This window comes from Acanthochromis polyacanthus, chromosome 4 (genome assembly GCF_021347895.1).
Source record: "Acanthochromis polyacanthus isolate Apoly-LR-REF ecotype Palm Island chromosome 4, KAUST_Apoly_ChrSc, whole genome shotgun sequence".
Classification (NCBI taxonomy): domain Eukaryota; kingdom Metazoa; phylum Chordata; class Actinopteri; family Pomacentridae; genus Acanthochromis; species Acanthochromis polyacanthus.
The window spans coordinates 30,135,414-30,161,686 of NC_067116.1; the positions used below are offsets into that span (position 1 = coordinate 30,135,414).

The window sequence follows — 26,273 nt, forward strand, 5'->3', positions numbered from 1 at the left end:
ATGAAGTCGCCGATGAGTGTTTCATATTCCAAAAACTAAACAAACTCCTGTCTGTTTGCAGAACTCGGAGTCATGGTGAAATAAGTAAAACTTTCACTGAAAACAAGAACTTCTCTCACAGTGTAGCGCTCCTTTATATAAGACATGTCCAATCTCCACACCTTCACTTTCCACTGAGGGATTTCAATGTCAGACTGCTCTCTCTTTCTAGTCGTGTCTCCTCTGTGTAATCTGTTTGAGGAGGGAAATGTATTTCCTCTCATATCCATGCATAGCACAGAATATTTGCATGAAGACATCTTTCTCAATTACACCACTTAGTTAGACTGAGCTGTACAGTAGTTGTCTTTACCTGGGTTGAATGCGTTTTTCATAGCTTGAAGTCAGCGGACACCTACAGCTCCAGCTTCAGCCCCCCCTGCTTCCTTCTTCTAGCCCATCTCCCCCTTTTTTGTTTCACCCCTAAACAGGCAGTCAGAAGCACTTTGAAGTGAAGGCAAAGGCAAATATAAAAAGAGCGAGTGTCCTCCGTGAAGAGGTGCCTTTTGGTCGTGGCTATTCCCCAGTCTCGCCTTGCCTCGGGCCTGCATGGTACTCCAGCCTGGCACGTCCCACATATATCCAGGAGACACAGATTATCTCCTAATGCTTTGAAGAGGTTGCATGTGAAGAGGACAAAACAGGAGCACCTCTCTTCTCAACTGCTGCCATGACACGAAATACTAATGTGGTTAAAATTAAAGGCTCGCCATTCAAAACACACCTTGACTCAGCGTGAGGAAGCCGGCCGACTCTGGAGTAATGAATGTGATTATAGTTAAGCTAAGGGCAAGAGGACGTGCGGCGAAGGTCTGGCTGCGCACAAAGGTGTGTGAAGGCGCTGAGGAGAAGTTTAGCGTCTTTTTAATTACAACTTATAATGTCAAAGTTCAGAAAGCTGCTCTGCTAATTCACTGTTTTTTATTAACAGTTAGACCTATTGCACTGATACTACAATCTATTTAACATAAATAATCAGACACACGTGCACTTAGAAAAACCTTTGGTGGTTGACTTACTGTATATTGCTACGCAGCCTCAGGAAATATGATCCCACACTGACATCTCCTTTACTCATTTCTGTTGAATTTTTCTCTTAGGTTTTAATGATCTTGTCTATAAAGGTGTCTGCTTGTGGATTATAGAGTTAAAGCAACAATGAGAGAATTAAAGTCATGATCATGAAGTTTAAAAACACAACACAACAGACAGTGTGTATATTCACTGCATGTATTATGACATTTAAACACTGTTTAAAATATTTACTGTTTTGCAGCAGCCAAACAACCTCACACAATGTGGATTAAGCCCATCAGTGTCAGGGATATTTCACCACAGTTGCATGGAACTTTAACACGTCAACTGTGTTTTTTGTGTAGAGCTGAAGAGTGAAGCAACCATAGACAGATGGAGAATAGTTGCTGTGCCTTGAAAATATGAAAGATAAAAAAGGAAACTCAGCATTTTGAGGAAGGATTAGTCTGAAAAAGAAAGCAATGTACAGCATGTCATAAGCACGCGTCTTCAGTGCTTTCTGTAAGCTCTCTCACTGCCAGATGGCGGAGACAAAAGCTCCATACTGCAAGTTATAGAAAATATAAAACATTCTAAAGTGTTCTGACATGATGCATTTATGCTGTCAGTTTGTATTAACAAGACCACGAATGCAACTGGAGTTAAGGTCACATAGTGTTGTATGATACAAATGTTCTGCCATAGTATTTTAGAGATGTCTGAAATGGTCTCAAATTCAACAGTGTTCACACATTTTGAGCTGCAGCAAGATGGAAAGACTTGAAGACTACTACACACGAACCTTCATTATAACAATCCATCAATAACATTATTACTAACATCAACTTAGTGTACAACTACACTAAGTTTGAGATTGCTCATCATGTTATCTATTCATTTACTTTTGCTTATCCAGAGTCAGGTTGCTGACCTTCCCAGATATCCCCCTCAAGAGCAATGTTTTCCTAGCCTAGCCATGCTAGATCCCATGTTTCTGACGGCACAAGGGTCTCGGGAAGCTCGACAGGGAGGGAGGCGGGCTAAAAGGTTGTCTATCAAATCCCTCTGCAGCAATTGGGTAGGTATACAACCAATCAACGCAACGAATAGGCTGACGGAGTTCCGAGAGCACCGGCGGATTGTGGCTAAGTCCCATTAGCTTCCCAACCAGCGGAGCCGCGGAGCCAACTGGTATATTAAGGATTTGCCATATCCCGTCGGCATAAGTCCAAATACGTCTTTCTTCTCAATGAAACACTTAAGTGCCGTCCTTTGTTTATCTTTCAAGTTGAATTTTAGCTTCAAATCTTTAAGGGCTGTGGCCAAAGCCGAGTCGAAAGATAACTGTTTATTGTGCGCCGGTTGTTTCTGTCAGAATCGTCACGCCTCTGTGGTCACTTCGTTACGCCCGCCTTCTGACTCTACACTTCATGGTGATTGGTCCAGCCAGTTTTAGGAGAATCCAGCCTCGAGCCTTATGGAGGGTAACTCGACCCTCCCTGGCAGAGAATTAAATTCGTTGCCGTGGGTTGTCTAGCGCGGCATTGTCAAGGCTAATGTTTTCCAGTTTCTCCAGGGGAATCCCGAAGTGTCCTCAGGCCAGATGAGAGATTAAGCTGGCTCCTTCATACACGAAGGAACAGTGACTCAAGAGTTCCAACTGGATGTCCGAGCTCCTCAGTCCAGCTCAAAGGCGAAACCCAGACAGCCCACAGAGGAACTTCATTTTTGCCACTTGTATCTTATCCTTTTGAATCCGACCCAGTGCTCAGGAGCTTAGGTGATGGCCAGAATGTAGATCAACAGGTAAATCGAACTTCACCCTCCGGCTCAGCTGCTTCCTCGCCAGAACCGTCTGATACATCAGCTGTATTACTGCACCAATCTGTCTGTCCATCTCACATTTCATTTTCCCTTAACTCGTGAACAAAATCTTGAGATACTCCTTTGCCTGAGGCAACAACTCACTCCCAACCAACTGGGAGAAATCCATCACTTTCTGGCAGAGAACCATGGCCTCAGATTTGGAAGTGCTGACTCTTATCTCGGCCGCTTCACAGTCTTGTGCAAACTACAAAACTAAACACTGGGGCCCTGGATGGTAACTCATCAAGTTACCTCCATTGTAGAAATTTTTGACATTGCAGACCTTCATGTGATTAAAGTTGTTGAATCCCTTGGATCAGTTTTTGTTCCATTCATTATTTGTGAGGTTGGCAGATTGACACAATAGACATCATTGGATCTGCTCTAAGCGGGTAAGTGTGTTGTGGACTTCCTGCAAGGCCATGACATACAATACGCAACAGTTTTCCCTCTTGAACATAACCAGATCCACCCTTTGATGCATCGAAGTGGTTGCTAACGTGAATAGATACTGATATTAACAAGTACACTTACTTCTGGTAAAAGCAAGGGAAGGTTTTATTCTGAGAAACTGCTCTGGTGTGTAAAGTATTCTGAAGTGGCAGAGCTACAGATTTTCCTCTGCAGTGATCAATAAGGGATCACAGTATTGAAACTCTGCTATCTTTGTGCAGCTCCCTCATTGTTGCAGCATTATACTGGCACTTAAAAACTTTTTCACATTGCAGTCAAAAGCTCACCTTAAGATACCTGGTGGTTCCTGATTGTTGTCCATTTTATCAGTATTTCTGGACTGGATTTACTTTCTTCAAAGACGCAACTGATTCTGTTGGTTTAAAAGTGAATTCAAAACAGCAGCTCTGATTTATGAAGGGAATGGAAACAGGGGAAACGTACTTTTTTGTCTATGGGGAACCAGAAACTTCTTAACCAACTCCTACATCAAATGAGTAAGAAGTACAGACGAGTACTGAGGAACATTCATGAGCTCCCTTCAAAGTGGTATGCAAATCACAAACGGGCCTTCGAACTCAAGTGGAAGCTCCAACAATATTTGCAAAATCTAGCATTTCGAGCCCCACTAAAGTAGCTTAAATTTATCATTATTGATTATTTCAAAGACTGTACATGAGGGCTGTTGTGGCTTTATTAAGATCAGTTTCTTGAAGATAAGAATGAACTTTTTCTGTACTTCTATTTAAATTCTGCAGAAATACACAAAAAAGTGTCTGTACCTTAATTGAGGAGGTAGAGAAAGAATAATTTTCACACAAATGCTTCACCACATTTAGCCAGCACATCCTATAAATGAATGAAATTAATATATTCTGGTGTTTAAAAGCACATATCTGAGTTATAAAAAAAAAGAACACAACTTAAATATTCAGGTACATGTTTAAGTGCATTTAATATACATTCAAGAACTACAGACAAATGAAGCTCAGTGAAAAGAACAATAAAGAAGTGACACGCAAAAGCAGAACACACTTAAATATCAAAAGAGAAAAAAAATAAAACAGGTATTAATGTATTTATCAAGAATAAATATGTACAGTGATGCAGCATCCCTTCTTAAGCAAACAGATGCAAAGTAAAAACAATTTCAAACATGGATGGGCAGACAGGGAAGAGGAGCAGAAATGCTTTTAATCTTGACAGCGGAATCTCTTTAACGTTAAAATTAAGCTTTATAAAAGCTGGAAACTATCATAGGTTTACATTAAAAGAGTTGGTTAATTACAAGAAGCCATGTAAATATATCAGGTAAAATTAAGTCTTTAATCGACCTCGCTACAATAAAACAACATCAAATGTCAGTTAATATAAAGGATTCTCACCAAGTAGGTTAATTAAAAAAAGCCATAAGGCCAAGAGAGGTCAACCTCGTAGCTTTAACTAGTACATAAAACACACAATAAGCTTAACAAGGTTCATTAGTTAAATAGAAAAACCTCAGCCTCAAAATAAAATGTTAATTTACTTTACCAAAGCAGAGGGAACTAGAATGAGCATCCAGGCACGTGTGCGAACAAGATTACATTTAAATGGAATGGATGAACACAAAATGTGACTGGTAACGAACAAAACATTAAAAATCAGCTGTCAAGATAATTTAGGACCAACTTCGTACAAAAGCAGAGCATCCTTCATTTTTTAAAGGTAAGGCAAACCTCACTAGAATCAGTGGTAATCGCACACCTGTAGCCCAATGCATGGTATAGTACCGTTCCAGTTTGCCCCTAGTGACAGTCTTAATTCGAGCATTGTGCATCTTTGGAAAGATACACTAAACTATCTGTAAGTTTAAGAATGGTATGTCTTTCTGAACACATCACAATATATTTCAGGACGATCAGCAGGTGGTCCACTGTTTTAATCCGACTTCGCCAAGACGGGAGCATTTTAACAGGAGCTGGACGAGTCCGATACTGCCACATGTCAGCATGTCCCCAACCTTCAGTGCATCCTTCCAAATGCAGCTAGATGCCATTTCATTTGGAAAGTCAGTGCAGAGCTCCAGTATGAACAGATACAAGTCAGAGGTACTGCACAGGCAGCTTTAACTTCATAAACAAACATCGGTCAGGTCAAGTCTTACTGTTGGTGGCAGTCGAGGCAAAGGAGACCAACCGAGTGACCCCTACTGGAGCTCACAAGCGACGGCATTTCAGATGAGGTGGCTGCTCGAATGACTGAATGTGTGGTACCTCCTCTCAAACATAGAAGGTAGATTGACCATGGAGGGCGAATGGCGTGCCTGGAAACAGAAAAGAGAGGAGCGAATCTGACAAATCTGTGTGGAGGAGAGTTGGAAAAGACAGTGAAAAGGATAACACCCAATTGTGCTTTCAAAGGATGACAATGGAAAGTTGAGATTAATATACCAAAGCGGTAAGAAACACGAGTTGTTTATTGTGACTACGGATACTTTGTTTGGTCAGCGTGCCTTTGCCGAGAAAGAGGCGAGTTTTAATGCCAAAGGCTGTTTTCTGTTTGAAGCCCCTGCTCTTTCCATTTGAATCTCACACCCAGCACATAGCATTTTGAGTTTTTACTATGGATTTCATTTTTGCTAGTATTATTTCATTGAGACTTACTTGCATGCTCTGCTACATTTGCTTTTAATTATCTCACTGGAGAAGAGCAGAGTTGTTGAATAAAATTAAATACCACTGGATTCCAAAAGGCTGCAAAAGGCCTTTAAGTGTATTTTACATTTACGGCACTGAATCCAAAGTGCTTCCACGCATTACTTGTAAAATTGAATTTTTTTTTGCCTTGGCTATTAATTCTTTCACTTTTAACAGCAAAAATCTGTCAGTTCTGAATTTTCTGTGATAGCAACTGAAAATGCATCGATCAGACATTGCCTTGGCCTTTTGTGCTCATATATGGCAAATTGAATGAAGATCATTACCAATGGGACATTTAATTTTCTCCCGCGTTTGGATGGGAATTTTCATTTTTTGAACTAAAAGAGATGGTGGTTCTTCTCTTTTTACCTCCCAATAAAATGGTTTAGGTGATCTGGCTAAATCCTTCAGTCTGGATTGCCTGATGGTTCGAGTTTGTACTCAACAAGAGACCTTTTCTGGAAAATAAGGACATCTTCAAGTGCCATAAAGAGAAGTCCAATTCCTTTCTACTGAAGCCCTTAGAATACTTAAACTGTAAAGTCTACAAGAGACCTGACAAACAAAATCAGAATAGGGGACTACAGAAACCTGGTTTCATCGTGTAGTGTACAAAATCTGGAAACTGAGAAAGTGAAGAGCAGTGGAGATACTGTGCTTCTTGTAATTAAAATATTCAAAATAACCCTCTGTCAGATTAAACCAGAAACAAACACAAAGCAGACTGTTAAAGTCTGAAAATGACAGTTTCCACTGTAAGCATTAGTTAAAAATCAGACACATTCACACTGAGAGGGAAAGCTTTGTCTGCCTGTTCTGCTCATAAACACACACACACAAGCTGCAAACTTAAGTGGGTAGAAAAAGGCAACAGCTGAATCATATTGATAAGGCAAGATAGGAGTAAAGTGGACTTTTCCGAAACTGTCGTGTTTGCTAGCAGGTTAGCAGTCAAAGGCACTTCCTGATTAGATAAGGAGGAATTTGTGTCCTGTTGCCCCTCCTTCCAACTCTGCCGCTGGTTGACAGACTTTCACATCACATTCATGTTCAAAGCAGAACAAATTGATGCAGCTGACTTCACACGCGACATGCCTGCTTTTACTGGTGAACAGACAAGAAGACTGTGGCCTGTCTTCAAATCTCACCTGCTATGCCACGAAACAGATGTGTGTTGAGATTTGATGAGACAGGTTGCTTCTCTTAGTTTTACATTTTAAACAAGAAATGCACTCAGAGCGCAGCACTCCGCCAAGGCTGCTCACTCGTACAATGTCCAACTGATAAGTCCTGATAAGTCTGCAGCGATGGACTTGTAGTAGGATCGCAATCATGTGATTGTTAGCAGGCAGCTGACGAAACATTCACTTCTTGTCACAGATACAGTGACGCCATGCCACTATCTGGCAATAATACAGAAGTCTTTAAAAAAAAAAATCAGAAGATCCAGACTATAAGCCACATCGCTGTCAAAATCTAATCAGGTGGTCCATGTGTCATTTCTGACCTTCCCTAGAAATTGAATCCAAACTCGTTAGAGCGTTTTTCAATAACATTGCGCACAGATAAACGTACACAGATCATCACATAATTCAGCTGTATTCCTTAGTAGAGTAAAAATGACAGTAGAATAACTGATGCTCTGTCTTCAACAATGGTACACTTCCTAATTTTGGTACCGCACCTGAGTATGCCTGATCTTACTCTGATTCACTGGATGTAGCCTTCAGGTATAGTCCTGCCACTGCCCTGCCAGCTTATTTCAGGCAACTTTCTTCTCTACTTCCACTGTCTTGGCGTAATCGTTTTTGAAATCCATTTTACTATGAATACAACAGCAACAGTGAATTTTTCAGATTAGGTACAAACAATTCCACTATTTTCTAAGAACTCCGAAGTTGCATGCATCGCTTCTTCCCAAAACAAATGTGACTGGTTGAAACAAATACGAAGGAGTCAGAGCGTTTTTTTTCCCCCTCCTGATAATTTGGTGCAGTCAAACTATTGCGCACTACAGAATGGACCAGCTAAGTGAGACTAGCCTGATCTGGAGCAGTGGTGATTATCAAATGTACTGGATTTAAATGTACGTACAATAAGGACTACCAAGTGTGAAATGACTCTTAAATTGCTTGAGTGCCTATATGGTTCACTGTGAGTAAATAAAGCTGTCAGTCTGTTCTGTCAAACCTCATGCGTGCGTACCTTTCACACAGGCAGTGCAGTATTCATACAGCTGGGAACTGGTTAAATGGCTGAGGTGAATATGGGACATGATGTGCCCAGTGGCTTAAACATCACAGGTGGTTAAAATGTAGGACAGATAACAGGTGACCTGCCATCGCACATTAAAGCTCTGTTGAGAAGTCAGCCTGGCTTTCATGAATGCATTGACATTTTAATTTTAGTGAGCTGCTTTTGTGTGGACTAGCTAAAACACACAAAGACCACTGCATCCAAAATTAAAGGCATGCCTTGACATTTGGATTTTATTTTTGATATTTTCTCCAACTGGCACTTACATTAGTCATTCAAGTTCTTTCAAAAGGATACTGCGGAGAACAGAGCAAAGATCTATAACAGCCAATTTCATTAACTTAACTGTTAATATGAATGGCTAATGATCAAAGGCTTTCTAATACGTATAATGCTCATGGATTTGCCTATGCTCAACAGTAACGTAGCAAACAACTGACAGGAAAAGAAAATAACCTATTCTGATGTCATGTCTTTAAATAGACTGTCTTCCAGGCTTCTGAGTGGAAACACAAAACTCTAGTCTAAATTCAGCTCTGTTACACACTTTTTTTTTTATATAGTTCACTATTAATATGAGGCACCTAGTGAACATTCCCAGCCACCACCGCTACCACCAGTTAGTAACCCAAGTAACATTTGGGAAGAATTATTCCAAATCAACCCTTAAAATCTCTGCCCATCTCCAGAAGGAAGAACCATTACAACCACACTACTTGAATAGATCCACTCCCTTCTTACCCACTACAGATCAGACTTAAGTTTGATTCTTATTTTGATCCATCATTGCTGCAGGGTCTGAGCTTCTAAGGAGTTGATTTGGGACTAGAAATGCACCAGTGGTTAAACAAGCAAATGCAAATCACACAGCAGGTGGTAAAGATTAATTTGGAATCAAATATTGTATTGGTGCACCCTTAGTTCAGACTAGACAACAGTTTTGACTGCTCACATCAGACTCCAGGATTGAGCTCAGCCATGGTTTAGAGTAGAGTCTCTCTGCGAGGACTGGTCAGGACAGACTTGCGAGAGTCCGAGGGAACGCGGGGATCCCTGCAAGATTTTGGCTGGGAATTCTTAGAGTTGATCTGAGTGGAGCTTCGCACAGCTGGAATGGATGTGGATGTGGGATGGGTCAAAGAGGTGGACTGTTGGGAATTGAGGAGGCTTGACTGAGGTTGTGGTGATTGGGTCAAAGATGGATTGTACTCAGGGGCAGAGTTTAAAACTGGGCTGTAGGGGGGACGCATACTGACAGGAACCCTGGCTCTAACAGGAGGGTGGTCCAGAGAGTTAGAGCGCTGCACCACGGCACTGCCCTTGGCAGAATCACTCAAACTGAATGTAGAGGCAGAGCGAGGCATCTAGAGTACATAACAGAAGGGAGACACACAGGAATATACATATCATGAAGAAAAACAAGGGAAGCTAGGACAAAATACCAATGCTAATATACAGTACAAAGAGGTGGGACATTATCAGCAGGTAGAATAGATCAATACGTTTAAATACATTGTATAAATAGTAGCCTGAATTGTTAATTGTTTGTACCTGTTTGCTTGATAATTTTCTTGTGTCAATCAGCAAGTGACTGTAAAATATGCCCCCAAGCAGTCACTGTCTGGACATAGCTGACTACAATACATACTACAATGTATTTGTAGGGTTACAGGAAAATCTCTGAAGTTGGCTTCATTATACAAAGTTTATATACCTCTTTTTCCTTCTATTCTGGCTGTACAAGATGAAAGAACTGAGTAAGGTGGTCAAAACTTTTTGTATGACTGTTTTTTGTTCATGTTTCAGCTCATCTTTAGAAGCTGCTCTACACAACTGAATATAGGTGTGCACATTTCATCACTCACAACTCCACAAATTTATTATCCTGGACATCAATCATTAGCCGATAATTCATGAGGATGCTGATCTTTGTCTTTTAGCATGATATAATATTTCTGACCATCAAGAGCCTACTGAAGTCCCTTTTGTAATTGTTGGATCCTTGTTCTAAAACCAGTAAGCTAGAGACAGTATTTTCAACAAACTTTAGCTTAAGTAGCTTTCTATCTACAGCTGACAAACTCTGCTTGTAACAGTTGTCATTTCAGGCAGGAAAAGCAATTGTTTTCAGTTTGAAATAAGAAGCCTGCTTGCGTCTCTACCTGCGCCTGAAATCAAGTGGCCATTGTTTAGCAAATTAAGCACAAGGGACAGAAAATAAAAGGAGACAGAAACAGAACAGTGGATTTGTCAATCTAAAGTTCTTTATCTTGGGATGCTCAATTTATCTTGAAGTTAGTGACAAAAAAGGATCTTCTAAAACAACCCAAAACATTTAACATACGCATTCATGAGCATTTTATAAATTATGAATTGATTTAATTGAATATGCGGCTATTTTTCACATACAGACAAGTGTTTGTTATTGCTGAAACTGCTAACCAATTTCAAATATTGCTGTAGAATTGTTTTCTATACAACACTGCTGTATACAATATGTGCTAATCAATGATGTGCCTCTTCAAATCAAATACCTTTGGCTCCTTTATTCTTTTTTTTTTATCTAAACAAAAAAGTGCAATAATATTTCTTTGTGTTCATTTTTGGTCACTTCATCACGAGGCACTTTGTTCACAATAAACACGTGAACAAAACCAATGACTTACTTCTGACAAGTGATAATGATATACACAAAATCAATGGCAATTTCAGTTTAGAGGCGCATTTGATGAATCGATAAATTATGAGCATGGCCACAGACATGTGCCATGGTTGTGCTTGAATAAATTATCTGTATGTAAACAGGTGATGGAGTGGTTGGCTACACTCCAAAATGGATGTTTGCTCCCTCTTTTGTCTGTGTATGGTCAGCCCCATGAATAGGCTGTATATATAAACATACAAAAACTGATTATATTGACTTGCTCACCATGTAAGAAACCAGAGTTTTTGGGGTTATATGGTATGCATCTTAACCACTAGTTCTACCAGAAATTCCCTGGCTCTATGCATATTAGTACAACAAAAAACCTCTCCAAAATAATCTTCTTTAAACAGCTTTTAATGATTATCTCTTAATTACTTTTGCAATACACCTGCCAAAAACACTGCATCCTTGTGTCAATGGAAAGAATATAATAAGTTAGTTGAGTGATTCATCAAAGTGTGTGAATAATTTGAGAATTAGTTTTGTCTTCACCTCCCAACATTTTCCCCATCTTCTAATTCACACCCACTTGTTTACTGAAAATATATTACGCCATTAACCAGTCACACACTGAAGGAAAATGAAGGAAAATAAGTAAGGAAATTGCTGAAATTAGAGCACAACAAAAGAGCACCTTTTCCCCACACATATAACAGCAGAGGCCCTTTTCCTGCTTTTTCATTAAGTTAGATGAAAACAACTGACATGGACTGAAAGCTGTTCCATCATGGATTGATGGAGAAAGATCAATTGTCTTGTTCTCAGCAAAAGGCGGAAGAGATGGAGAGAATAGAAAGGCAAAAAGGGAACAGATAAATGGTCAGAAAGACAGACAAGAGACAAGCTCTTAGTGCCAATTCGTAGTTTCTGCATCCATGTGCGCTGACTGTAGCAGACTTTAAAAGCGGACACTCATGCAATTCTATTAATGCTACAGTAGCTATATGTTGGACCTCTACGCAGATGGTTGCATCGTCGTTCATATTAAAAATGAAAATGAGCACCTGTGAATGTGTACAATTTCACAGGATATAGCAGGTCGTTCTAGATTGCGCTGTAGCACTGTGTTAATGTAATTATTCCTCAAGTGTGCCGAGCACAGTGGAAGGACATAGCACAGGATTGCTGGAGAACTAAGAACTTTTAACTGGGTGTGGGAACCACTAAAAATGGAAAATATGTACAAATCAAAGCACCTCCAAAGTCCTGCAGAGATTGTTTCAATTACAACTCTTTAAAATAGTAATTATAGAGGTATGGTTACTGGAGAATCACCTCACAATCTTTCTTCAAAACAAGCATTTGTTTTGTTTTTAGAACAATGTTGTCCTTGCACATGTGTAGTCGGCTCCTTGTAGTGCATAAAACCTGCCTGGTCACAAATTTTTAACATCCACAGAGGTCCATGGAAATGGGCAGATGACACACTTGATGTCATGTGGACCCTTGTCGACATGGGGAAAGTATGAATTGGCCTTTGCAATACTCTCACTCACTGTAGACAGAAACCCAGAAAATCTATTAATTGTGTTATGTTGTCAATATAAAACAAACAGAGCAGACAAATAAAAAGGTAAATAATTTAGAAAATTCAGGAAACCCATCTTGATCATTGAGGTAGATTTTATGCCGTAAACAAAACAAAAGATAGAGTGGTGGGTTAGTCGCAAGAAACATGGATATGAGAGTGTATCATGTCTTTTGAATGACTTTTGAGCATGTAAATATACATTTATGGACTATTTGGGTGTTAATACTTAAATTAAAGATGTAATACCTACTTCAACCAATCTGACCATTTCATTAGCACAGCTCGTGTTATCATCCCAGTAAAAGACGAACAATTTCTTCAGACAGACAAATAAAGAAAAAGACTTACAGCTAGTGTAGAGCTGCTGCCGACACGGTTTTCAATACTCAGCCTCTGGCTTTTCTCATCTGGAGTAGTGTTGGCCAGGAATGCTCTCTGGATCACACGCTTTGGTGTCTTCGTGAAAGAAAACACCCTTGTCACCTGGCACAAACACACACATAGAAAACGTTTGTGATAATATTTTTTTCGCTGTGTAGGTGGGTCTTGTCACAGGTGCCACATGGTATTTTTGGACTGGTTTTTTGAGCCACTTCATTTAGAGTATGTGTACTTGGCATTCATTTTGTGTGTTTGCACTGCTGTGGCCACCTATACGACCTGTTGTTTGTTTAATTCTTCCAAACACACAGTAATATAACACATCAGTTGCACTTCTTTCGGCAGAGAACCATCTGTGCCAGGCCTTACATGGTAAGAAAAACAAATGTAAAAGCCTCCATTAACAAAGTGCAGTCTGTTCCCTGTTCCTGATATTTGATGTCTAAAGGGTAATGTGGACATCTTAAAGGGGAACTTCGGGTTTTTTTTCAACCTGGGGTCTGTTTTCATGTCATTTCATACATATGAGTGATGGAGATTTCACTTCTCGCTAGCTGAGCTGCCTGCCTGGCTAAATACTGGAGCTATGTCGAAAATTCATTTCTACATCACTCACATGTATGAAATGACAGAGGAAAACAGACCCCAGGTTGAAAAAAACCGAAGTTCCCCTTTAACAATATTTTCAAAAACAGGTGTGATAAGAAACCACTAATGTCAGAAGAAATTATGGTTTAAATATACTATTACAGGGAAGCTTGCAATTAACAACTTGGCAACACAATGACATTGTCTTCAGCTTGTTAAATCATTTTCTTTCATTACATGATATTGTATTAACCTATATTACCAAAGGTTGACTACAATATGCATATTAAAATGCGTCTTCTTTAAACTAAATAATGGAAATCGCGTTTCTAAATGTCACATTTCTGTATTTTCTATGCTGACATTTCTTTCTACTCGACGTCCAACATCAACACGTCAGTACTCAAACATGTACAATAAGGCTGATTCATCTGTAAGGCATTATGAATAGTTAACATGGTTCAGTTGTTGATCCAATTACTTGACAGTTCTTGTTGGAACCTCTTTTAGCTCAATGAAATCATTTTAGTTAGATTGCTCTGTGTTAATTCTGTGGGCTGAATTGATTATTGTTCCTTGAGTGAAATGAGTATTAAAAACTGAAGATTTACTTCCTCATAGTATTAAGGAGTGCATGATTGTAACACCACTACCTAAAACTATGCACTGCATCGCTACAGCAATGCTGGGGTAATTTACTGTACATCTAACCATGCTATCTTAGTTTTTACAAAGTTACTAGTCTTTGTGACAGCTGCTGAATAATAATTAACATCTGGCAAAGGTCTATATATCAGACCAAGCACTTTGTTAGCAATAGTGCTATTATAAGCTATAATGATGTGCTTTTAGCTGTTAAACAGTACTCATTAGCCATTGACCTCTGCATATGTGGCTGCTTCAGTCACTATATTCTAAATCATGAACAGCAGATAACCTTCTAGCAGAGCAACAGACACATTAGTGGAATGACTAGCAAGAAAGTTGATCCTTTTCTTCCATTTTTTTTTTCACCTTCACTGCTCTCACTGGGAAATGTTTTCATAAGCAGTTCTAAAGTCAGAGATATTTTTCGCACACACGTCACATATCTTATCTGCTGGTTCAAAAGATTTCCAGCCCACTGTTTTCTGACTGCACAGCTACTTCGTAGGCAACAGTCTGCTCTGGATGTCTGAGTGTAATTTCATTTATGTCTCATATGTACATTAAATGATTTGTGCATTTGGAAACATCATCACCTGCACTACAAGTTAAGTCAATAAAATGACATTTATTCATGAAGTTCTAGTTTTTCTAAACTTTGTATGTGGTTGCTTTTCCGTTCTTTTTTTTTTTTTAAATCAAGACCATTTTTTTGGGCTTATAAACACTATTAGATTTCGGAGGCATCTCTGTTGCGTGGCTGCAGACAGCCGCAACATGCTGGACGCCTGTGGAGGAGGTTATAGGAAAATCTGGTTTAAAAGTAGATTTGACAACAGAGAAGGAAACAAATCCCACTGTTCTGCATCACTCTGCTCTCACTTTCCATCAGCCCTCTCTATTTCGGTCACAGTTAGTTTTGTGTTCTGGTTGTTTTGAGACAAGCCTGGGTTTTGTATGCGGTTATAGCAGTGATTTGACTGACAAAATCTGAGTCACCTTAGGGACTTTAAAATTTAAGGGGAAGCTTTATTTTAAACACTGCCTGGATGGTAAATGTACACATATATGCTATAATGACCCATGCAACTGGGAAGATTAATCCTGAGAAAGCAATTCTTCTGTGTTTACCTTTTTAGATGTCTTTTTGATTGCCCTGGAGGCTTTACTCAGGGTGCTGTCCATATCCTTAGTGCTGACCTGCAGGGAGTCTGGGTCTGTACATTGAATCAGGTCCTCCTGATTAAAAGACAAAAAAAAAAAAAAAAAAACCCACAGCTTCAAACTCAGTTTAATAGGTCATGACATGAAGAATGCATTTCATGTTAAAAGCACAGAAAGATACATTAGTCTATGTTGTGAAAATAGTGGCAAGATGTGATGTGATGCAGGAGTCACACACAGTCTTTATTTCTCTCTTCCCCCTCACCCTGCAGTGGGCTTTTTAACAAGCAGGGCTCTGTCTCGTTGGTATTCACATTGCAGCGCTGACCCAGTGAAAAAGCATTAGGAATGCAGCTGTGAGGAGGCAGGCAAACCAGAGGCCAACATCGCCCCCTGCTGTTTGCATTGACAAATACAGTGGCCTCATCTCAAAGTCTTGCAGTAAGTTGAAGTGAGTTTTCGATAATTTCGTCAAACATTCAATGACAGCGGTGTTAATATTCTATGCTATTTCGCCTCAAAAAAGTAAGAGTGACAGCAATGAATAATTAGTACAAGTACTGCTTGTGTAGCCTATGTAGAAAAATTCTGAAAACACCTAGTCAGACATGTTGTGAGATGTGTTTTTATTACAATGAACAGACTCCAATCCTTCTGCCTTTTTAAAATTGCAAATCAATTTTGAGTTAATAAATTTATAGCGTTACTTTATGAAGATTTTATTGTGTTTATTTAAACAGGATTTTTCTCACAATTTGTCCATTGCCAGACAAATAATTTCATTACATGCAGATTTTACCCCACCTTCTGACATATTAATACAGAAAAACACACATTTGTAATGCTATTTGAAAGAACAAAGAGTGAGAGTGTGCTTCAGATTAATATTCATATGTTAGCAGATTATTATGTCCAAAATCGTTAGCATGTTTGCAAATTTACACCCACACTACCTCTGATTCACAGCCCATTTTTTCTCTCTCCATTGATGAACCAAGCTCATGTAGCAGTGTAAGCTAGAATATATTAATGCACGATTGTATGCTAAGGCCAACCCAGAAGTTGCTTTTATAGTTACACATTTTTTTTGTTTTTATGGCTTCATGCACAAGCAGATTAAATACAAAATAAAATATTGCAAGTGTCACAACAGTGTCAAATATAATTTCATGGGGTTTACATAAATATAAAAGCAACTGTGTGGGACATTCAGACCTATTGACAAAGGTTCCTACTATAAATAAGTTAGACAATGTTCGTATCATTACGCACAAAGTCAAGCAAAATCATTATTTTGCGGAGCATTGTTTGCAATCAATGGCTGCAAGAAGCATTTCCGACAATGACACGCTGCAGGGCCTTCACTGTGACCACCTTTCTCTAGTTTGCTCGGTCTTTTGCCTTTAGTGTGGTCGTAAAGCAAATGCTTGGTTGCTGATTTTTTTTTGCTTTTTTTGGAACCATGTTTGCGCCTGCTGAATGATGACTTACTGTACAGAGGAGTCTAGGTGAGAATTTCACTGCTGATGGAAGCAGCGTGAATGTTTCAATCAGCAGGTAAAATCATTATCAAATGCCAGTCTGGCAGTTCATGTGGCAGCAATATATGTGACAGACAAGGTTGCATGCTTTTGCTCATGAGGTGCTCCTTTTTTAAATTCCCACTTTCCTGGTTATAGCCAGTTTGTTTGTCGTTTCTTTTTTTAAATTCCAGAGCTCCGAGTTCCTTTTCATATGTTTTTTTTTGCAAACTCCAACCTGACCTTGTTTTGAGACATTCTCCAAGTGATTTTCTGGACATCCTTAGTAGTCCTTAGTTAGTCTAGGGTCCAATTCGCAGCTTGTTTTGTTAGAAATGTAGCCTGTTTAGGCAAACCAACTCCCTTTCAAATTGTTGAGTTCTTTTCTCTTTTTTTTAAAGCCTCATTGGTACTGTCTTTGTTTGCTTGGTCACCTCTTCACTCCTCATGACGACAGACAACACCTCAATTAAATGTCAACTCTATATCAGTTCTGATGAATGAGAACTTCTGTCTGGGCCCTTTTGGCTTCTTGTTGTATTCCCTGTTTTACTACCAGTGGTATTGTGCGTTTTTCTTGTTCTCTGCCTGTATGTTCTCTGCCCAATTTGTTTTTGCAGAGAAAAAAAAAGTTTGACCTTGCTGTGAAAAAGTTGTTGAGGATGACAGAGCTATCACAGCTTCCTCCCCTGCCAGCCAATGTGTCAAACTAGCCATTATCTTTTCTTTGTGTGTGTGAGTGTGTGGCTTCTCACCGCGTCAGCTCTGCAGATGGTGTTGGCGACATGGCGGCAAAGTGTTCGCAGCCAGGCGCTTTTAACTGTTTCCTCTCCAGTCAGCTGGAAGCTGAACAACAAGTTCTCCTGTTCAGTCGGAGGGTGAACCACCAAGGCGAAGGCATTCACACACTCTAAAGGAAGGAATCCAAAAAGAGTGAGAAAAGGGCAGACAGTGATTAGAGAGCGAGAGTGAAGATAATTAAGAGTGGCAAACATAAGGGAGGGAAATCAGCCAGTGAAGAGATTGAGGAGAAGAGAATGAGACAGAAAAAGATGATCAAGGGAGGATCTTGAAAGGGAGAAAAAAAATCAGTTGGAAAAAGAAAAGCACAAAAAAGTGATGGCAACAATGCATGCTTTGGGATTGTAAAGGTACATGTGTTTGGCAATGCACGGTTCAGGAAGAGGCTTCCTTGTTTGAGGCATACTGTGATCCAAACAATTACCATCAGAAAAATCTGCATATGTTTAAATGCTTGCCTGGTGGAAAGAACATTGTAGAGCAGCACTTCCATACAGACTGTTTTGGTAATGCACCAGTTGTTGTCTATAAGCTATAGCATGCTACAGGGCAGCTACACTGCACGGGTCAATCAAGCCACACATTCAAGATGGAGTCGGCACTAAATGTAAGCACTTTTCTCAGATTAGATAGCTGTGACCTCAGTATAGAGCTCCGGACGTCACGTGACTCCGTTTGTTTACGCCGCCATGTTGGCAGGAAACTCCGCTTCAAAATGAATGGCGCTGGTAGAAACTTTACACCGTCTGAGTTTACTTTTCATTTTAAATCAGACGATATTATAAAATATACAAACAAACTGGACAAACTAAACATATCCGACCCATATCATGCCCCCGGTATCTTATTTAAGAATCTTGAGGCGGTCGGAGCGGACCTTTTACCGGACCTGCGGTACCCTGACATCTACAATTACCTGATAAATTTTCCTTCATCCTACTCCGGTGAATCTCTTAAAGCATATAAAAGCCTTGAGGGGTATAAATGGACACAGGCTAACTTTGTCAGCAGGATTCAGATCTGGAGTCTTCCTGCGAAGGATATCGCTGTTGTCACTGGGAGGGTAAGTGTAGCTTTGTCCTATTAAATTCGCATGAGCAGTGAGCAGTGTAGTGTAAGCAATCACTGTCTGTCACCGCGATCAGATATAAAGCTTAGGAAACGGATTCTGTACATGATACAAAGTGGTCGCTACATAAGCGGAATCGGTTGCCTGCAGGTTCCCACCGCTCCGTTTTCTTCTGCTCGCTTCTTGCGCGTTTTATGGCAGTGATCCACCTCTGTCGTCTTTCAGGATCTTTGGGAATCCGATAAAATGCTCTCCTCTTTGCTCGTCCTCGGCTGTTCTGGCATTCTGGGGCTCAACAACTGTCCACCATATCTCTGATGTCAACGCTGAAGAACATTTAGGAGTTAGCTGGCAGTAGTTTAAACAGTGCGCCTTCCTGCCAATATGGCGGTGTTTTGATTTCGACTGTTGCATGCCGGGATTGTGTGACGTCATCTCCCGGAGCTCTATTGACAAAAAGACCGCACTGAATTGCTTTGCAGAACTCTAAAGATGAGATTTTACTTGCTTGCAATAATAGTTGATTTAGGTTGATTACGTTTGTCTTTTGTATCAGACTGAAAAGGTCAGTCTTTTCTTATTGACACTATGCAAGCATTTCAGTGCCTTAACTGTTGTTAATCCTTATAATAATTATGGAAGCGTGAAGACACTTAAAAATGGTTTAATCTTTTAAATATAAATAACAAATATCGCATTATGCATTTATTATGTTTTGTTTGCTGCACTGAAAATACATCAAATCCTGAACTAAGGTAAGTACCTAACTTTGAATTTTGTCAGCTATCACTTTACAACTACTGATAGGAAAAGTCAGAGAGAGCTATGTAACCATGCGTACGGTGAAGACATTTTCAAAACATCATCTGTGCCTCACGTTTGTCAGCCACATATTTTTGCACTTAATCCTCTCAGGGTTTAATGAAAGTTCTGCCGCTTTCTCAACGTTGCTTTGCTTCATCAATATTTTTGTCTTTTGTAGGTAAATCCATCACCTTCCTTTTGTTTGCGCTTCTCATTGAATATGTATGTCAGTGTATTCTGATAACATCACTAGTTTTCATCTAAGAACAAGAATACACATAAGACATAGTGCGTTTCTAATCAATACATTAAAAGCAAGACTAAAGCTGCTAAAAGGAGGAAACAGATTGTCAGTAAGCCCTTTAAGTACAGTGCTATTGTTATAGGCTTCAGGTAAAAATGTCAGATGTCAAGATATCATCATTACGTGTTTGTTTATATTATAATATATATATATATATATATAATTCTTTGTGCGCTTATGGAAAACAGTTGTGTTTACTATTTTGCGGACTCTATTTACTGCCCTTATTTTAAAGCCTGAAGTCCAAGCTCTATGTAGTATCCTCAAAATTATCAAATCGAGAAAAACAGTGTTAATAGTATGCTAACAGCTTGTCACTGCAATGTGTCATGTTCCTCTAATGAGGCTTCAACTGTCTGAGCTGTAAATAACATCAAGCAATGTTTGCTGCATTGGTCACATGGACAAAAAAAATTGCCGTGTTATAATTCAGTTGGAAGTTGGTAAAGAAACCATTTAGCAAACTGCAAACAACAGTTTTGATTTAAGAAATAACTAAAGGGACATTGCACCTGCAATGACTTCCATGTTTGTGGAAGGAATTCTTGAAAAAACACAATTTGGGAGTGAGGTTATTTTTCAGTGCTCCATGCTCAGAGCTAGAACCGTCCTTGAATGAACACACTGGGAACTTGCTTCAGTTACTAGCTGTGGTTGTTTGGTTAGTTGCTCATAATTTCTAACATTTTGCTGTATTGCAGGAATACAAGGGTGTTTAATCACTTTTTGGCCTCTTAGAATGGAGTGCAGAGTGAGAGAAGAGAATAAAACATCCCTTCCAAGTCTGGCAGATGAAGTGGTAAGCTGTAACTTTTCACTGTGTGCATGTTGTCACCGTTACCCTCAGTGTCCTGCAGGTCCAGCACTCTTCGAATCTGCGACAGTGGCATCAGTGCTATGTGCTTCAGCGGGGGTGGTGGTCTTGTTTGTCCCAGCGGGCTTTTAAATGTATTGATCACCTTGTGTCTCTTCCTTGCGATCTGTAGAGATGCACAAAATGAGACAGCAACTTCGGAGGTAAGTGTGAACAAAGTCAACTTCCAAGTAACATCCTGCGAGTGTGGGCGCATTTTGCAGTGTGTGGGTGAAACTGCTATCGGTTACTTGGCAATAAATCAATGATGCCTTCATAGAGGTAAACGATGCAACTCATTAATGTCACATTAATTAGGAGCTGAAGAGGGGAAGATAGAAGAGGGTGTGAGGAAGGGAGGTAGATGGGAGAAAGGATAAAATACAACACTACATTATACCGTAGGTCATTATTATTTTTCCAGTGTGAGTGAAGAGGGTAATTGTGGTTATATTAATGCAAGAGTTAATCAATGGTTGATGATGACAGAAGAGAGCAGCGAGGCCACCCACTCTAACAGTCATTCTATATACATAAATACATACAGAACAAACCGTCAGAAATCAATGTGTGCAGCTGTTCAACACGCACGGGTTCATTAGGAGGTGTGGCCGACACTTCTGAATCAGCACAGTCACTCACCTTGCCCCTTTTCATGATTGCCTGCCATGTTCCTATGCTGACCCTTTGCTAATTAACACATTTTCTGTGTCATCACTGATAGAGTGAATCACACATGAATTGGTGTGAGACTTGCACAGCAGGCTCTAGAGACATGCTCAAAAATATCCAAACTTATATCACACCAACAATGGACATTTCATTAACACAATATGAAATGTGTGGTAAAATTTTAGGTGGTTTCACCAACTGTGTGCCGTAATAAATAGGCTAAAGTGGTTTCATTTGTGATGAAACTTCATTTTAAAAAAAATTGTTGATAACAGCAATTGGAAAAAAGAATTGAAAAAAGTGATAGACTACTCAGCGACATTACTCAGACCTAAGTTAAACTGTACAACGTTGGGCTTTATGGATTAGAGACACTTGGGAAAATCTTAAAAATACCCAAAGTCTTTCTGTCGAAAAAAGCTGAAAAGTTCCAGCTCAATGTCTGATTCTTATTTCCGCCTCAACATAAATCTACTTTGGGTATTGATGGATTATTGGCCTGGCTAATTATTGAATCCAAAATTTTTCTGATTAATGCTACAAAACTTGCTACTTGAACTCTCTCCATCTACCATCACCACTCTGTGGGCTGAAGCAATGTCTCTCCAGCAGTACCAAATTAGACTCAAGACATGAGTATCAGCCTATCAATACTGACAGATACATTTTGAAAAGCTCTCTTGCAATGAAACATGTACAATAAACAAAGGCAATTTGATTTGGTGTTGGACTGTGTGTTATTCTAAATTTTGACCCCTTTTTTTTTTTTTACACTGCAAATGTATATCAGTAAATCACCAAATATCAGTAATCATTCTCCTTGATTACTAATAATTGGAACTGAAGAAACCATGTCAATTGATACTTAAATTCTGCATTATGGAGTAAATCACAGCATTATAACAATGAGTGAGTACACTTTGATGCCAAGGTCCTTCTACTGGCTATTTAGGTTTAATGCTTTTGAAAACTGTAGCTCTCCATTTCCTTAATGGTTCATGTCATCAAGACCGCTCTCTATTAGTATTTGTAGGTCAACGACACTGAAATTTAAAGCAGATTCACTTTATTTCTGTGAGCAAATATTATCATTTTTGATTTCCTACTGCTACAAAATCAAACATGTAGTGAAACAAATTTGATTTTTCAGTTATGTCTAAAAGTAGGTGCAGATTCAAACAAGAGATGAAAATAGTTTCAGGTCAGGCCAGTAGGTAAACTTTCAGATTAGATTACTGTAAAAGAAGTTTATTAATGTTTGTGCATTTTCACCTCAAGGCAGTCATTGAAGAGGAATAGGGTCACATGTTCTCCTCGGTCACACGGCTGGTCTCCTAGAGCGATTGTTTCTACTCGGTAAACAAGGCTGCGATGAGAGGACAGCAAGTTGGCCTGCAAAGACAGAAAGCATAGCGTGTAAGACGGGAGTGAAGGGGTGAATGATGACTGAGCAATCCTTTATCTCTGTATCCTTTAGATGGCCCACCAGTCAATCACAGGGCTGACGCATGAAGACGGACAACCTTTCACACTCACACCTACAGGCAATTTAGAGTCACCACTTAACCAAGGTCTTTCTCTGTGTTTATTGTTGATTCTTTGTAAATCCTAAATTATTTCGGCATATAATTTGCTTTACAGTCTTATCATATTTCAGTTTTTAAATAATGAACACAAGACAATCAAAAACAGACACATGTATTTATATTGAAAATACATTCTACTTTGCTGACAGGCCACACATGTATGAATCTGTACTTCATCTTGACCTATATTTTCAAATAGGATGTATAGTTTATGAGAATTTACATATTCTTAGTCTTTTACAAAAAAAACTAAGGTTGGAAACATTTTTTATATACGTCACAACTAAACAACCAACCAGGTATATAATCTTGAAAAGGCAGGCTAATTTGTCTGTGCTACATTCCTCAATAGGTATTGTGCTGGATTGCCAACTGATATAATTTTGCTTTCAGATATATCGATGTACGCAGGTGCTCTGAGTCGATAATCATTATTTCTGCATAAAATAACCAAAGAAAAACTATTTGATATGTTCAAAACAACAGCTTTATATATGTATTTGGATTTAATTTAAGCTAATAAGGCTAGCAGGAAGAGAGAATAGATTTTTATTTTACTTGGGGAAAAAAAAATTGAGTGGCTACAGGCCTATAAGAAATAAACAATAATGCAATTTATACTTCCTCCCACTGTCCAGGCTGCTGGACAGTTTACTGTCTGATATCTGGAGGAAAATATAATAATGCTCTGTCACATAAGTAAAATACATGTATAACTACTGATCTGTATGGCATCTACAACAGGTATTTTTAGGAGACAATATTTTGAGTCTCAAAATGTTGCCAATTGCTTTGTCCTGTAAGACAATGTGAATAAAAAGGTAATGGCACATAGTGTACACAGAAAAGCAAGCATCAGCAATCCATAAACTTACAGGACAGCCATCGACTTCATAGACAACATCAAAGATTTGCTTCTGGCCTTCAGTCTTTCTCTTGTCCTCATTGATATGACTAGGAAAATAGAGAATGCAAGGAAATAATATCAGTAATGATAAAAGCAAAGCAGATACATCAATCAGTTGTCCAATAGAAATTGAAATAAGCTGGAATATTGTTGGTAAATCACCTCCGCCTTTAATCAAGATGTACTTCTATTTCTTGTTTCTAACACGGATTCTTACTAACCACTGTTAAAACAAATGACTGAGCATTTTATTGCTCGAATAATTTATTCACAAAAGCTGTGGGATGATCTGAAAAGAAAGGCTAAGGTCACACCAACTCACGTCATGACTTCTTTCAGAGACTCAATTGCTTTCTCCAGTGTTATCTTGTCTGGGTTATCATCTGATGTATGTTTCTTTATGTCTGCAACAGGGGAGGAAAAGAAAAGTTTTATGAGAAATAGACAAGAAGAGATGAAAATCATGCAGAGAAAGGCAAGTCTGAAAGAACATACAGGAAGAGAAATTGCAGACAGGCATCAGCAGGAAATAATAGACGAAGGTGGCAGGTAAGAAAGGAGAGAGATAAAGACAAAAAGACAAAGAGGGATGTCAAAGGGATGTGTACGTGAGTGTGTGTGTTACCATTAAGAAGTAGAGCCACACTTGGCAGCCTCTGCACTGGTCTGATGAGCAGCTCAGCCAGTGTCTGCCTTCCGCACTCTGGCTTGGCCTGGTTGATCTGTGGAACCAAAGTGTTAGTGAGACATCTGTGCCTGTGGAAACCTATGCAACACACCGAAACTGCACACAAAAAGATGAAGATGAAGTGTATATGTGCCAGAAGTAATTTTTTTTTCCAAAGATCATAAAATTATAACACATAAGGTATCTATTTGAAACAATCTGACACGTCCTCTGGACAGTACAGACTGAAACATGTTACATACGACAGAAAAATACAATTTAGTACAAAATTCTATATCTCTTCAAATATAGCAGTTTTTCTACAGTTTATTATATACGTATGGCATAAACAAAGTTACCTTGGCTACACAGTTACGCTGAGAAGGCAATTACATTCACCAGATTGGCAAATCTGACTTTCGCCTATCCCAGCGTTATTTTGAAATGATTAAAAAAATATATGTAAATGTAGCTGTTCTAATTTTATTTTGGTTTGTGCCACAGCAGACCGTCAGAACAGTGGGTGGATAGTTTGAGTGGTGGGGGCGTGAAAGGTGTGAAATTCTTCTCATAAATAAGACCTTAAAAGAAGCTGCATGCAGACTTTGAATTGAGCCCTGAACCCTCTGAACAAGTAGTTTCTGGGCATTCGTTGCTCCTCTTAGCCTTTTATTAATTTTGCTCATTTTTCACTGCAAAATTAAACTTTGCACCTCCACAAATTTCTTTCTTTGTCCGATAGAAAACTGAAAAAAATCTGAAGTCAACCTGTAAATCCATGTGCCCACAGGTGTTGCAAAAACTGAAAAAATGTGCCTCTACATGCTATTTTACAATGTAATTTTTAAAAATTTATTTCCATATTTTTTTCTTATCTGCTCATAGCTTGTAGCATAATTCAGTCAAAAAGTCCCAGAGTTTTTGTTACATCAAAGAGTGCAGAGTTGTTTGTGTTTTAGGGGATCTACTAGGGTAAATCGGTGTTTTTAAGTGAACTGTAAAATGGAACACAGAAAGTAGTGCCTGTCCCTTCCATCCTATTCCTCAGTTGTCACACAATTACTTTGCCTGTCTGCATGCATACTTGTAAAAGGCCAATAAATAACCTCGGCCCTAAAATCAACATTTTCAGGAAAAATTCAACAGAGTCAGTTTCTGTGCTCAGATTATAGAAACCAGTTTTGGTATTTACATGACATTTAAGAAATTAACTTCCTCGAGCAGACAGACTGCAACCATCTACTTGTAAAAGACACTGACAGATAAACTTCCCAACAGAAGCGGACCAACAGTTTTAAGGTCAAGAGGTCATGAAATCCATCAGTCAGGTAAACAAACATATAGCTTAAATGCGAAAGTCATACCTTCAGGAATGCATGGAAGCGTGGCTTTTGTTTCTCACACCGAACAATGGTGTCCTTGCTCATTTCAAAAAAGTTGACAAAAGGAGGATAGGCCTTCACCAGCTCTTTGGACTGGAAAGAAAGAAGATTAAGATAAATCAGAAGCATCAAGAAGGAAGATCCACAAATACACGACCAAATTTTCATTCAGTGGTTTTTATTTAATTATTTTCTACATTGTAGAATAATACTGAGGACACCAAAACTACAAGAAAAGAATACATATGGAATTATGTTGTAAACAGAAAAACGTTAATCTTTAGTATTAATGTGCAATGTAGAAAATAATACAAATAAACAAAAAAGCCTTGTGTGTCCAAACTTTTGACTGGTAGTGTATACAAGAATGGGATTTCACAAAG

General features: G+C 39.0%; 1 protein-coding gene across 5 annotated transcripts in view; it reads right to left on the bottom strand.

The window, feature by feature from the left end:
- Nucleotides 1–4,310: 4,310 nt before the first annotated feature.
- Nucleotides 4,311–26,273, bottom strand: part of ect2 (epithelial cell transforming 2) — a 45,643-nt gene continuing 23,680 nt past the window's right edge. For 3 of the 5 annotated variants that reach the window (XM_051947579.1, XM_051947578.1, XM_051947580.1), the window contains 10 exons: nucleotides 25,873–25,983; nucleotides 24,467–24,563; nucleotides 24,164–24,245; nucleotides 23,810–23,888; nucleotides 22,621–22,740; nucleotides 20,665–20,803; nucleotides 17,601–17,755; nucleotides 15,293–15,400; nucleotides 12,896–13,030; nucleotides 5,684–9,673 (listed from right to left, as the gene is read on the bottom strand). In XM_051947579.1, the coding sequence (XP_051803539.1) occupies nucleotides 9,293–9,673; nucleotides 12,896–13,030; nucleotides 15,293–15,400; nucleotides 17,601–17,755; nucleotides 20,665–20,803; nucleotides 22,621–22,740; nucleotides 23,810–23,888; nucleotides 24,164–24,245; nucleotides 24,467–24,563; nucleotides 25,873–25,983 (1,407 nt within the window). In that variant the 3' untranslated portion in view covers nucleotides 5,684–9,292. The other 2 variants (XM_051947581.1, XM_051947582.1) reach the window with 1 other exon arrangement.